The 14,215-nt window shown below is 34.8% G+C and overlaps 1 protein-coding gene across 2 annotated transcripts in view; it reads right to left on the reverse strand.

Moving 5' to 3' along the window:
- Window positions 1-14,215, reverse strand: part of MRPL3 (mitochondrial ribosomal protein L3) — a 31,152-nt gene that overhangs the window by 11,035 nt on the left and 5,902 nt on the right. For both annotated transcript variants that reach the window (XM_055805246.1, XM_055805247.1), the window contains exons 5-7: window positions 11,825-11,924; window positions 9,857-9,917; window positions 1,108-1,216 (exon numbers count right to left, since the gene is read on the reverse strand). In XM_055805246.1, the coding sequence (XP_055661221.1) occupies window positions 1,108-1,216; window positions 9,857-9,917; window positions 11,825-11,924 (270 nt within the window). The remainder of the gene's footprint in view (window positions 1-1,107; window positions 1,217-9,856; window positions 9,918-11,824; window positions 11,925-14,215) is intronic.

Raw genomic sequence — 14,215 nt, forward strand, 5'->3', positions numbered from 1 at the left:
AGACAATGCAGGATTACAAAAAAATATCTGAGGTGGTCAACACTGGACTGGAAAATAAAAGTCAAGACATTTTTTTTCCCCTATTGCATCCTTTCACTTTGTCTCCTTTTCATGATACCCATTTCCAATACTATTTCCCATTCTATATACTTTGTGAAATTACATCCAGCATCACTTCTTATGAAATTCTAATTTGAAGAGGGGTTATTTTGTAATGAATACAATCTGCTAACAAAAAAATAAATAAAAAAGTGTTGTACATTTAAACGTTTATATTTTTCAGTCTTCAGAGAAAATAGTGCCAGGTGTAAAATTCATTTTCCAGCTGAAATGAAGGACTGTAAATCAGTACTGTATGTTTTTACATTCTCAATTACTCTAACTTCATTGCCTGGTGCCTTTTTGCTTTTTATAATCCTTTTTCAATTTTTCTTTTAATTTCTCTAACAAAATTACAGACAATTCAGGTTCAGTACCGTGAATCAGTTGGTCTTAATTCTGTACAATGAAGCTAGTTTGCAAAAATCCCTCTTAGTTCAGCCTAAATATTGTGCAGTCTTTATAGGGACAAGCTTTAAATTAATCTGTTCCAAACAGCTTTTAAACTAATATTATTTACAGTTTGAAACTTAAAAATATGACTCTGTAATCTGCTTAAAAATTCTTAGAAGGCAACAAACTATTCTGTGAATCAAAAGAGTTCATTAAGCAGCTATGCATCCAGACAAGGTGATAAAAGCAAATAAGGTTCCAAAGAATAGTACAATATTTGCAGTATAAAATAACAGCTAAATCCTTTCCAATCTATAAAAGCTGTGATAAAAGATGCACAGAACTCTTTGAAGCATGAAGACTAGTTCTCTCAGCTATATCACAAAATACCACAATTTGCTCAGTTAGAATATGTTTGCTCACTTATAATCAAGGCATAAGAGAACAGCTATCTGCGTTGTTTATTATACAGGTTTCTGAACCTCCTTGAAACAGCTGGGATTCACTGCTACCACCGAGTATATACTAACAGCTAACTATTGTGAAATCGTTCACTTTTAGTAAGCAGTTCTCAAAATACTGAAGAATGTTTAAACAGGAAATAGGAACCCTCACATTGGTAGATATTGCTCCAGGACGTCTGTGAGTCTTTGTCTGGCCATGGCTTGCAGGCTGACCTTTAAATCCCCACCTCTTCATGACACCTTGAAATCCTTTACCAATTCTGAAAAGAAAAATAATTAAGAAACAAATCGGGGTTAGTTGGACTTAAGGTTTCTAGCAATAACCAGTAATTTAAATCAGGCTCATGATCTTTTTACCTTTAGCAAAGCTCAGCAGACAGAAGACTACACACATTTTAAAAAAATCTGTATTTTATACCATAAACATATTCTAGTGCAATACTTAAAGACTGCTTTACAGAATAAGAAGCACTAGAAGATAGTGAAATAGGCAAAAACACTAACATAAAATGCTCCTTGTTACGAAGGTCCTCAATACATGGTACTGTAATGAAGCTTTTGGCAAGGGGACACCGGAATAAACAAAAAAACCAACCAAAAAACCACAAATAAAAAGCAACTATGTAATAACACATACCAAAACTTAAGGACAGGACATAAGCATCATGAGAGGGAAAAGACGGCTGCTTAGACTAGTATAAAAATAAATGAAGAAACATTTATTTTCCAAACTAATCTCTTAAACAGTTTGCTATGTAGTGAAAACACAACTCTCTTGATCGGTACTCATCTGACAAATAAGGTCTAAACCACAATAACAAATAAAACATATTTTCAGGGTCCATGCCTTAATCTTTGAGGCACATGATAATGTTACTGGCTTTGGAGTTCTCTGTTTACTGCAGGGACAGACTTGACAGGAAAAACTCCCTCACCACGGCACAAAAGAAAAGCCGATTAAAGCTTGTGTTTAAACCAGCATTGTCTCTTTCCAAAAGAAAAAGTCTGACCACAGGGTTTATGGCTGCCTGATTATTTAATTAATTTAACAAGATGATCCTTTTCCTCCAGTTTACAGAAATCCTTTCCCTGCTAATGTACTTTGCAATGTCACGGTCCTATTACTTCAAGCATTAGAACCTTCCAGTCAAACACAGGAAAATAAATCTGGGTATGAGTATGCGCACAGCTGTATATATGGACTAAATTTTGCTGACTCCCCTGATAAGAAAAGCATTACCATTAAAAACTACAGAAAAATATACAAATGTGGAAAACAAAACCTGGATTCTTTCCTCTTCTATATTCTCCACTGATTGCTGGCCTACAGCAAGTCAAACTACAGTCAAAACCAGCCACAAACAGCAAGACTCACTAAAGCCACAGAACTGTAAGGAAACAAGACTAGAACAACCAGGGTGTACGTCTACCTGCTCAGAACCCAGTGGTCAACTCCAGTTAAATCTGGTACAGAAGACAGATATGTAATTGTTTGAAATCAAAAGTCCTGAGGAAATGCTAAAATGTGATTCAATTGGTGACATGTTCCTTTGGCTTGCCAGTTAGCCAGTCATGCAAGTGGTTGCCACCAGCAAGAGTCCTTCCAGGCCAGCTGACAGTGGTGAAACCTGGGGATATGGAGAGGGTCAGGGCTATGGGACAGAGCTGATGGCATCTGCAGGAGGGAGGACCTGGGCTACCTGGAATCAGGAACACAGGACAGAAATCTAAAGGATGCAATGTTTTGTTACACCAGTTTCTCATGAATCAGCTTATTTTAAAAGCCTGCAGTAACAGACAGAGATAATTGTGAAAAACAGTTTGAAAAATACACTTTAAGAAAGGCTCAAAATTTGTTTTTCTATGTCTGCAGATTGCTAGGGAATTAATAACTTTAAAATACATAGCAGAAACTAAGCTACACAAAAACTCTTATCTGCTCTGCCAAAATGCTGTTTTTTTCCTTTGGAACTATCTATTACTGGCCATGTTTCCAAGTAGACTGCTGCCGGCATCTCTAGCTGGAAGATGGAATTAGCAAACTCTCCAAACCCAACTGCAAGTGGGCTGCACAACAACAGTCGTGCAGATAGCTAGAGCAAGCAGATTGGGGAATTGATTGATTCTTTAGCTGAAGAAATGTACTTGCATTCAGAGAAAACCATACAACCATCAAAAGCTATCATTTCAAAAGAAAACTACTATCAACTTTCATCAAGAAGCATAAATCGCCGATGTAATGAAACCACTTCAATATTTCATCCAGATTGTTCGTTTTTAGACATGAACAATTTAGAGTACGGTAAACTGTACTTTTTAATAAAATATAAAAATATAAGAAAGAGTTAACTGTAAGAGATACTTTTTGAAAAAATGTTTACTTCATCAAATGCTATCAGGTATTTTCAGCAAGAAGCAATTATGTCACATGATATAATTGCTAGTGTTTAATGTCTTATGTAACAGACTATGCTCATCTTCTACTTGGTCTTTCCAACTACACATTTTCTGTGAAGACTGACTTGTACTTTACAATATTGAAGTCTTAGGAAATTCACAGCAAGTGTGGCCAGACTGAAAAAAGAACACTCTGGTAAACCTGAACATTCTTACGCATCTGTTGATCTGGAATATGAAAACAAATCTCCAACATCTGAAATACTGTGGCTCAAGTCAAGGAAAGATATCTCAATGATGAAATTAGAATATTTCATAAGGTAACAATGCTTTACTATCTACCAAGGTTCTTTTGTCATATTAGTTCAATGATAATGTTTTAGAATAGTTACATTTTTTAATTGTGAAAAACTGACTGAAATCTCTGAATTACCTACACACACACTTTATTTTTTGATTTTTTGAACATTTTCTATTCAACATGACACCGCCATCATCATGATTGAAAATAAAAACAAGTTGTTATTAATTAAATAAAAAGCTATAGTTTTCTTTCATTTTGGAGTTTTTGATTTTTTTAATAAACAGTTTATAATGTCCTTTAAACACATGTCAAGATGAAAAACAGTTACTGAGGTAGTGTATATTTCTTCCTAGACTCATGCTCTATGTGAAATAAAGCTGGAACCAGAATAAAAACTAAAGGGTTATGTAAATAAAATGTAAAATTTAAAATAAATTAAGGAACTACTAAGATCTTTAAACCAAATTTAGAAAGCAGGACTGTTCAACTATGTTCTTAGTAGCCCAGCCACTATAGCTCATTCGTTCTAGAAGAATACTGTTTTTCCAGCCTAAGTCCACCTTGATGTGACTGTGATCTCTGTGCTCAGGCAAGTGGTGAATTTCTGTACTACATGCGAAAAAACAAATATAAGGACTACATTTTCCATGACTCAAAATTTACCTGTATTTTTAATGCAACAATTTTTATATTCTTCCAATTGTATGAAAAGCAAAGTCCTTTTGAAATCAATACTCATATAAGCAAGGAAGAGAACTTAGATGCATACTGTTAAAAAAATATTATAGAAAATCTGAGAAGGATTGATACAGTTTGCAGTTTTTTAAACTATTTTATTTTTTCCAAAAAATCACAAATAAATGTAAGGATATTTTCTTGTTGACTTCTGAACAGATGCCAGATGTCAGCTAATAGTATCACTTATTAATTTCAAATTGTTTAATTGATTTCTTTGATCTTCTTAAAATTCACTAGGTGTGAATGCATTTAGCAAGTTATCACCAATAAAATACAAGAAAACTAATAATTGAAACTAAACCTAAAACAGTATTTTGCAAAAATGAATGAAAGACAAAAAATCCCCTCAAAGAACATGGGATCTTCTATTACTTAAAAAGTCTTGTGAGCTCATTTCCAACAAATATTTCATAACATTAAATTAGTGTGAGCTAGCCAAATCAAAAGTTTAAAACATATTGTTATTAAATATGCGATACATACTGTTTCATGTATACTATATATACATAATTCTATTTAATTTATTAGTCAACATATGTATAAAAGATACCAACCAAGCATGTACCTCTCCTGAAGTTATTTTCTTATGATGATCTGCATCACCATTTCATTTAAGAATGCATCAAAGGAATCCCTTATTTCCCCCAAAAAAGTCCTAACTACTGACATCCCACCACATCTAGCTCATTACAATCTGTGAAATATTTAAAAAGAAACACAATACAATTCTAATTTAGAACAAACTCAAACATGCATCAGAAGTGGTATAACTCCAAATCTCTCAATAGGCACAAGTACTGACAACTTCAGATATTTTTGAACAACATGCATGGTTTGTCAAAGTGGGATCTTAATCCAGAACCATCTAATAATTAAACAGAATTAATATCTACATTCCATTCTGAAAGAATCAAGTTGTGTGCAGTATCTGAGATGTGATAATCAAGAATGTACACTGAAGTAGAACATCTGTCATCCTACTTAACACTGTTGTAATTTCTTGCTAATATATCTTTTACCTGTCATCTTGGCTTGACTTAAAGACTATATATTTTTGTTCTGACAACAGTAACATTAAACACCATAACTGAACAAAAACCCATGCACAAGACCTATCTTTATTAGGTATGATACGCCTAATGCCACTGTTATTCCATAAATGAATTTAGTCACTGAACTTTGCTTTGCTGAAGCATGATTACCTGAGTCCCAGAAAGGAATCACAGGCAGCAATGATGATATGCAAAGCTAAGATACACAAATGTTAAATGAAAGGAAAATAATACTTCTTTAGAATTAAAAATATAGCTTAATTACAGTTGTTCTAGTCTCACCTGCAGGAAAGCAACTGTTCAGGTTAACCACCTAATTTTGTGCAAAACCTCATTTTCCAGGTTTGATACAAGTAAAATGCCAGTACCTAATGAGCCAGCTTTCATTTAGAAAGTTACTGGAATAAAGCACTCTAATTAAACAACAATTTAGTTTGCTGCTAACTCTTCAGACTTAGATAATTTAAAAGACAATTAATTAGATGCCGCAGAGGAAAAGGATTCCCAACTACTTAGTCAAATAATTCAGACAATCATAGAGCATACTTTCGGGCTCAGATTACACTGTTAACCTAGCAAAGCTTAAAAAACCCCCATAAACACACCATAATCACCACTTAATTCTGGCACATTTCAAATAAAACTACTGTTGGCTTTTTCTTTGGAATGACAAAACTTCTGATGTTCCAAAGGTTTCCTGAAATGTTGATGAAACAGGTCATGAAGTGGCAGAAAAAGGAGGGTATTTTTATACCTCCACGTCCATACAGCATTGGGCTACCACTGTAAGGCACAGTCCCACCTCTCCCCATCCTCATGTTTTGGTCATCTTTGTACTAGTGCAGAAGCTCACTCAGCTGATCAACAAGCTGGGACATGCAACTGATTCAGCTGAAAACTAACCTAGTGAAGAATACAGATTTCTCACACTGATCTTGTCCTTCATGCAACTCAGGATGCCAGTACCAGTGACAGAAGGTCAATGGGAGCTCTGTAGGAGCAAGCACCACCTCCCCTTTGGGCAGCAGCCTCTACTATGTTGGCTTAAAGAAGTGACAGAAGTGCAGCCCGTGAGAAGTGTTTGTGGACCGTGATATGTATTTTAGCCCAAAGCATATCAGGGTAAAACCAGACCATCAGCCCACAGGAATTCTGAAGTTTATTGCTGTCCCTAAAAAAGGCACCAAGCCTTTACATGTTTTTGAAAGATGCCTCTGAAGCACCAAGGAAAAGTCTTGTCATTAAAGACTGCTATAAAACTTTGGGATTGAGCTTTTAAATTGCTGAAAATAAGTATTAAGAAAAAAATTCAGCACTAAAGAAGAAGATTGACAGCATGCAGACGCACTGCCTACTGTCAGTGCTTTAAAAGCTACTCATACTGTGCTGAACAAATTACGAGACTTCAAATAAAAACAAACCGCACACATCTTTAACTGAACCTTCTTGTTTTTGTGAAAGTGTTTCTCTTCAGAGGTACAGATGGATCAAAACATTTCAAAAGACAAAAACATTTGCAAGGGAAGTTTAAAAGCAGTCATAAAAAAACACACTACACTTTGGTAACCAAATCAAGATGCTTAACCACGACTTCCAAAATGTAGTGCAAGTATGTTACTTAGTATGCTACGATAACTAAGAAAAGCTTGCTCAATTTTAAGGAACATATTTTTGATTTACATCTTGGCAGAAGGAAGCATACAGAAGGATATCTTGCTCATCGGAATCATTAGGAGTTGGTAAAAAAATAAAATATCCTTTATATTCCACTATATTATCTCCCCATTGAGGTGAACCTTTTTAAAGGAATAATTAGAATTAATCGTGCTATTAACAATAACACTGCTATTTTCATCTATATGATTTCAAACATTGCACACTTCAGTGTTTCCTCCAGTAAAACAAAACTACTGACCATTACAAAAAAGTAAAGAACATGTTCATGTAAAAGTATATCTAAAAACTTCATTAACGGCGATAGCAAGTTTCCAGGAATTACTGCCTTTTATGTCCATAATGATTTGATTCAGGTAGATGGAAGTTGTGGGAGGAAGGAGAGGAACTCACACTGTGCTCCCTATTGTAACCCAGCATTATATCCTGAAGTACCTTTTCAAAATGCCCCTATAGCTCAGGATTTTTCAAGTGCCTACACCACTTTTGAAAATGGGTCTTTAGAGAGTAATGTACAAAGGCTTTATTTCACGCTGTGAACCCTCCCCAGGTTCCCTCTTTGTTCAGTAGGGAGAAGCCGGCTTCTCTTGTGGGGGGTTCAGAACACAAGTCCAACATTAAGTATGTTCTCATGTTTCCCCCACAGCATAGCCCAAATGCTACAGCTCAATGCTATAATAACTTCCAAGAAAACTTTTTTTGCCCTTCACTGAAGCATTTCTTGGATATTTTTATGACATTGTGAAACCTGTACTTACAAGTACTGTAACTAAGAATGACAGAAACAGTATTCTGAAAAATAATGAAAAATCAAACCCTGCCCAAGTACCTGACTTAAAGCAACACTGGATGAAATTGCATGGAATAAAGTAAAAGACTCAAAGGAAAACTAGTAACTTAATTCTTGCCCAAGAGTTAAGGGAATGTGGTAAGTGCAACATTCCAGAAACATGGAAATTAAGATGAAAGAAGCATTAAAAGTAGAAATCAGCACGCAAGCAAGTCATAGAAAAAGGTTAAACTCCCCCCAGATACAGAAAGAATGGAATGATTAGAGAATCATATTGACAGAAATCCCACGATAAAAAAAATATAAATTTATCTTTCTCTTTGGCTGAAGAATTTTTTCTTCACCTGTATAGTAATATTGCATATAATAAGCTATCAAAATCAGCACTACAAACAAAAGGCTAATTTCTGATATGGGATCATAAAAATATCTGGAGAAAACAGATTAGAAATACTGAATTAAGATAGGATGGGTTCATGAACATGACCAAGAACCCAGTCTATTTTTAGCTTGCTCGTATTTTCAAATACATATAGCAAGATACAAATCAATACCCTGTGGCTGCTTACCAGTATCTTTTACATTACCAAAAAACGCCTTTCCTAGTTCTTGAAATCCTTCTAGGAAAGCAAAGCTTTTCTGCATTAACAAAGTGCACTTAATCTACGCGGAATGAGTGTATTCCTAATGACACTATGCTTTGCTTTGCAAACAAGCTATTGCCTCTTATAGGCTGTTCACTGAATGCAATTGAGAAGCAGAATGAATAATATACGAGCTCCGAGTATTACGTAATGAAGTTTGACAGAGAAAAATATTCATTCCAGTCAACTCCTTTACCTCCTTTCTCAACAGGGTGCCCTTACATGTGTATTAGAACTGACAGCTTGGCTGTACTGATATGGTTGGTTTCCCCATATATACAAAGCCCTGTGAATAATATTAGACATCTTTAAGTATTAAACATATGTGAGACAATTACAATGGATGACATTTCAACAAGACAAGTTGGATATTACCTTCATTACACAAAAAATAAAACATCAAATGGAAAACATTATCTTTGTATCACAACACAACAAAAATACACTTCATTGAAATACAGAGCTAGGAATTCTCAGTAGAAATCATGGACGTAATAGAAGAGGTAAGACTTAATCTTTGCTGCATGATGCCAGTTTTTCTTTTGACACCCTCTACCACTTGAGCTCTAATTTGGCATTCACAGTGGTCTGAGAGGAAATCATTCCTCCCACATTAAAGTAAAAGATCATTAGCCATTGCTGGCAAGGAGATGAGCTGGAACACGAGAGAAAACAAAAACGGAATCTGACAGCTCTGTTGTTCTGCTGAATGTATTCACAATCTTTTTGCTTTTCTTTTCGTCCACATGTTAAATCTCTCTCTGCCAAATCAAAATTAAGCAGTTTTTCTGGGAACTGATGCCTTTATGCAATTATTCCCCACTTTCACATATCACAGATGCAGCATTATAGACCTCTTCACCCCTGCTAAGCTAAAGGACCTCTTCTCAAGTTGTCTGTCAAGCCCTTCCATGCTAATCATACAATTGTTTAGGTTGGAAAAGACCTTTAAGATCACTGAGTGCAACTGTTAACCTAGCACTGCCAAGTCCAGCACTAGACCATGTGCCTAACTGCCACATCCACACATCTTAAATACCTCATGTATGTGTGACAGACAACACATCAGCACCATAGCTCTAACAGTACTATTTGTTGACCTTCGATATTCAAAGTCAAAAGTAAGCCTCAGCAAAGAAAGATAATTTTATATTTTTGACCCAATGGCTGAATGGACTTGTATTTCCTGCCACTACCCTTGCTTTTGTAAACCATGAGTTCAAGTCAAAGTAGAGGGGGAAAAAAATTCAACCAGTCTATTTGGAAGATGAACCATACACATTACATCATTAGGAACCTACGTTTTTGCAGTAACATCCACGAACTGCCCTGGGCGGAAGTGAGCAGCATACAAAGGAGTACCTTCAAAAGAAAAGAGATCATGTTCAGCCAAGTGCTGAAAACCTCAAACCACTATCCAGTCATTACCATCCAGCATAGATTACAGTCACAGGGAAGGAAACAAAACTTTATATTCACATATTATTTGTTCTTCCTTATAAACACCAACTAAACCAGATGCTTTGTAGTTACTACTTAAGCACATTTCTCAGTTCCTACCCCAGTTTCAGATGAGTAGGACCAGGAGGGGTCAGGACTTTACTCAGATATGCTGCACTTCAGACGCCAAAAGAGACAAAGCCCAAAATGCTTAATTAGTGAAGACTCACAATAAACAAACCTGGCAAGAAAACAAAACATGTTCCACTTATAACTACTAGCACTTCACAAGGTGGAGGGTTTTTTTTAAAAAAAAACAAACCCCTAAACGCTTCCTATTAAAAAATGGGGTTAGGAATCAAGAAAAAGATTTTTGCAATGCTTCCTCTTTGTTAAGACACAGTATTTCCAAACTAAAAAGACTGTGGCAGAAGTACAGATTCATTCACTGGGGAACTGCCCATTACAGTAGCCTTTAACAGAAGCAGTGCTACTGTAGGTCAGTGATATCACTCACCTGACTGCAATTACACTCATTCCAAGTGCTTGTAGTAGCAACATTTTAATTCTAATTAACATTTATTTTGTTGTCAGCATTTTTTTCATCTGAGTGCAATATTCTTTTATTAGCAGCTTTAAAAAAACACCCAACAAAACACCTGAATTGATAACTTAGTTAATTATAAATTAACTTTAATCTGGAGATGCATGCAGCAGCATGTTTAACAGTTTCCAGCCTGTTTTAAGACAATTAAAAAAAAGAAATTTTAATTGCTTCATATCCACACCTATTTTCATTGTGTTTTCAAATTTCTATGAACACAAACTGAAGTGATGTAAACCTCTCCTAAGTGTCAAGCATAAAAATACTCATATTATTTAATATTATATTTATACACACCTAGGATAAGATGCCTGTCAACTGACAAAAAATCATGTACATGAAAAGTGTTATGTACAAAATACACACAATTAAAATCAGTTTATTGAGAACTTCCAATTCTGCTTTATCTCAAAATTTTGCTTCCATTTATCAGTCCAGACTTCCTCTTCATGTCAGATTTTATTTTAATCAGTCACTGCACTGTCTTAAAAGGTCTTGCAAAAACCTTCTTTAAAGGTAAATAAAGATATGTATTAGAATTTCCTACGCTACATAATTCTTGGGAAAATACCTACAACTGTCAAAAAGCACAAAATGAAAGCAACCTAAATACACCAGCTAGTAAAACCTTAAAAACATAAAACTTTTCATTAAATCTCCAAACTTCTAAAACTAATTTTTAGTGAGAACATTATAATGTTGTATATAAATATATACATATACTATAAATATAAAGTTGTCAGAAAAAAACACTATATATGATAGCCATCAGTCCTACTTCTGAGTGCAGCAAGAAGAAACAAACCTCAAACTTCTATTTTAGGCTCCTGAGAAACATTGCCACAAAATTCTGTGCCCTTCTCATAAGGATAATCAGATAACTTCTTGTAAATGCATTCCTATTTATTCCCAACAAGTGAGTCAAGGTTACAGACAAGTATTTTTTTAACTCAATGTTCATATTAGCTAGTTCGGATCAGACATTCTCTAATCAATGGAAACACAGCATCCAGGAAAAAGGAAAAATCCTACTTCTCATCACCTAGAAAGTAAAGCCTAATTTCTAGTTTTCCCTAAGAAAAATGTTTGTAGTAAATGACAATGAATTAAGAATTCAGCAATTTCCATAATAAAAACTAAATACACGTGTCAACTTGGTTTAGGTCTACAAGCAGCAGATGTTAAATGATTACACATGTAATATGCAGTAGCTCAAAAAGATTACCTGGTTTAATTATGGCATCATCTGTTACGTTAAATGTTGTAACTTTCTGCTTCCGTGGTACTCCAGCTTCTTTAAAAATTTCCATTGCAGCCTCTGATACCTGTAACAAAGAGCAGCCATAAAAAAGAAGGATACCCAAGGATTAACCTAGCACAGAAAGGGATTGCAAACTGTCAACACCACTCAGAGAAACAGATATATCATACTACACTTTCATCCTGAGACTAGCATTTTAACTCTATAGAAAATCAATTTAAAACTCCTGTGTCTGCATTTTATTTTCTGTCAACTACTTACCCTACAGCTACATCACATAAACAAGAGACATACGGAAATTTCTAAGATCAGAAAAGAGAAAACAATCATTTAGAATGTACATCAGCTATATTACTGCCTTTTCATGGCTTTTAAGGAGTTTTGTAGTAATTTAAAAGCATTTTCTCTTTTTCAAAGCTTCTAACGACTTAGTTCCACACCACCATAAATATAATTTATTTAACTAACAAAACCACAGAAATAAAGCCTAGTCTTGCAAAAACTTCTCGAAATGCTTAACCTCCCACAGAAACCAAGCTAGAGTCTCCGAACAAAAAAAGAAAAATGAAGAATAATTTTACGATTCATGTATTTTTAAGATATACCAAGTACACTCAGTGTCAAAAAAATGCTGACCTATTAATGAAGGGCTCTTCTTTTGCAGTCTGACAAAACCAGAAGTACTTAAAATTGCTCTCAGCTCACAAGACAACTCATAGAACAGCTGGCCACTGAGATGATACCAAGCAATGGAAACTGATGCAGGAAAACTGTGGCCACAGGAAAAAAGCAGTGCAGCTGATTGTTTTTCAAATGAATTCTAGAAAGCAATTTAACCACCTGTGAATACTGTCACACTTGGATAGTCACATATCTGAGGTTCACTTCACAAACGTTCTGCGCAATTCTTTCTCTCTCTCTCAAAAATAATTTTGTGTATTTAAAGAGAGAATAATGTGAATGGCTTTAAAATCATAACTTATTTTGAAAATCTGCATGTTGACCTTCCTTTTGTTCTTATAGATCTGGTTTAAAAGTGTTAGGAGAACAAAGGAAGTTTTGTGAAGAATGAGGGAGCAAGATGATGAGGATCTCTGACATAGATACAAAATCTTAACTTTAAGAATCTGTCCTTATTTGAGGACAAAGTGTGCACACAAAGTCTTTGAGAGTTAAAAGGATTTTTGGAGTGGTTTGTTAATTTGAGTTCATAGTACAAACCCAAATTAAAAAACAAAATTAATCAACTAAATAAAAAATCTCCCCTACGACCACAAAAATTTAAAGCATCAATGGAGGCTAACTGTATTAAACTGTAGTAACATATGTAAGAATTAAAAATAAAGAAATCTGCTTCTTATTAAACGCCTGCATATTGATCCTTTATTTCCACTGTTATGCAAAACTGCCGCCTTAAGACGACAGCAAGGAGAGCTCTGTGCTCAGCACAACTGCTTGCAAAGAGCTACTACAGCTGAAGAAAAGCATAGTAAAGTCAAAGGGTAAAAACTGCTTCCATCTCAAGAGTCCCACCATAGCCTTGCACTCTTCTGATTCCAACAAGTTTTCTTCAGACAGTTAAGTCCGAGAGATGTACTTCTACAAACAAAATACTGCAGTCTTTACAAAGCCTTCCTAAAAAGCAATACTAAATAGAAGAACATTGAGTGAATTCTCAGATGTTCTTATTTCTGAAAAGACCAACAACATCTGCCAGTATTATAGAAACATGATCAATATGTCCTCACTTCAGGGAAGCATATAAAATATTTCTGACAAAAAACTGTTGTTACACTTACAGAATTGTACTTTCTAGAATAATTTTGCATTAAAAAAATCATGAAAAATCTGTTCACTTGTAATAGACATTCAAGTTTAAAAGAAAAAAAATATCTTGCTAAATATGCAATATTATGCATAAATATGTGATCATTTTCCAAGCAATATGAAATACATGAAACTCTTTCTTAGTAAAATTACTGATGGAATCATTACATTGAATTAATTAAAAATCGGTAGCTCTGAGGCATCTGAGGAAGAGAGATGTTCCTACAAGGAATTAACAGAAGATAAACTGCTTATGCTAATACAATACAGTATCATTCAGCTTTCTTTTAATTCTCACTTTCAGACACTTCAGAGATTAAAGAAACACATTAAAAGACTGATAAACATAGGAGAGCAATGATTCAAATCTGCAGCTAAGCCACAGAAAGACATCACCCAACCTTAACAAGCAAAATTGTTCAGAATCGGCATGCCAAATTCTTTCTTAGAAATTACCTAGTTTGTACAGTGATGATAACAACAATGGCAGCATCAATAACGGTAATATTACGGAGCTCAGTCTCAGGC

This window comes from Falco peregrinus, chromosome 5 (genome assembly GCF_023634155.1).
Source record: "Falco peregrinus isolate bFalPer1 chromosome 5, bFalPer1.pri, whole genome shotgun sequence".
NCBI lineage: Eukaryota > Metazoa > Chordata > Aves > Falconiformes > Falconidae > Falco > Falco peregrinus.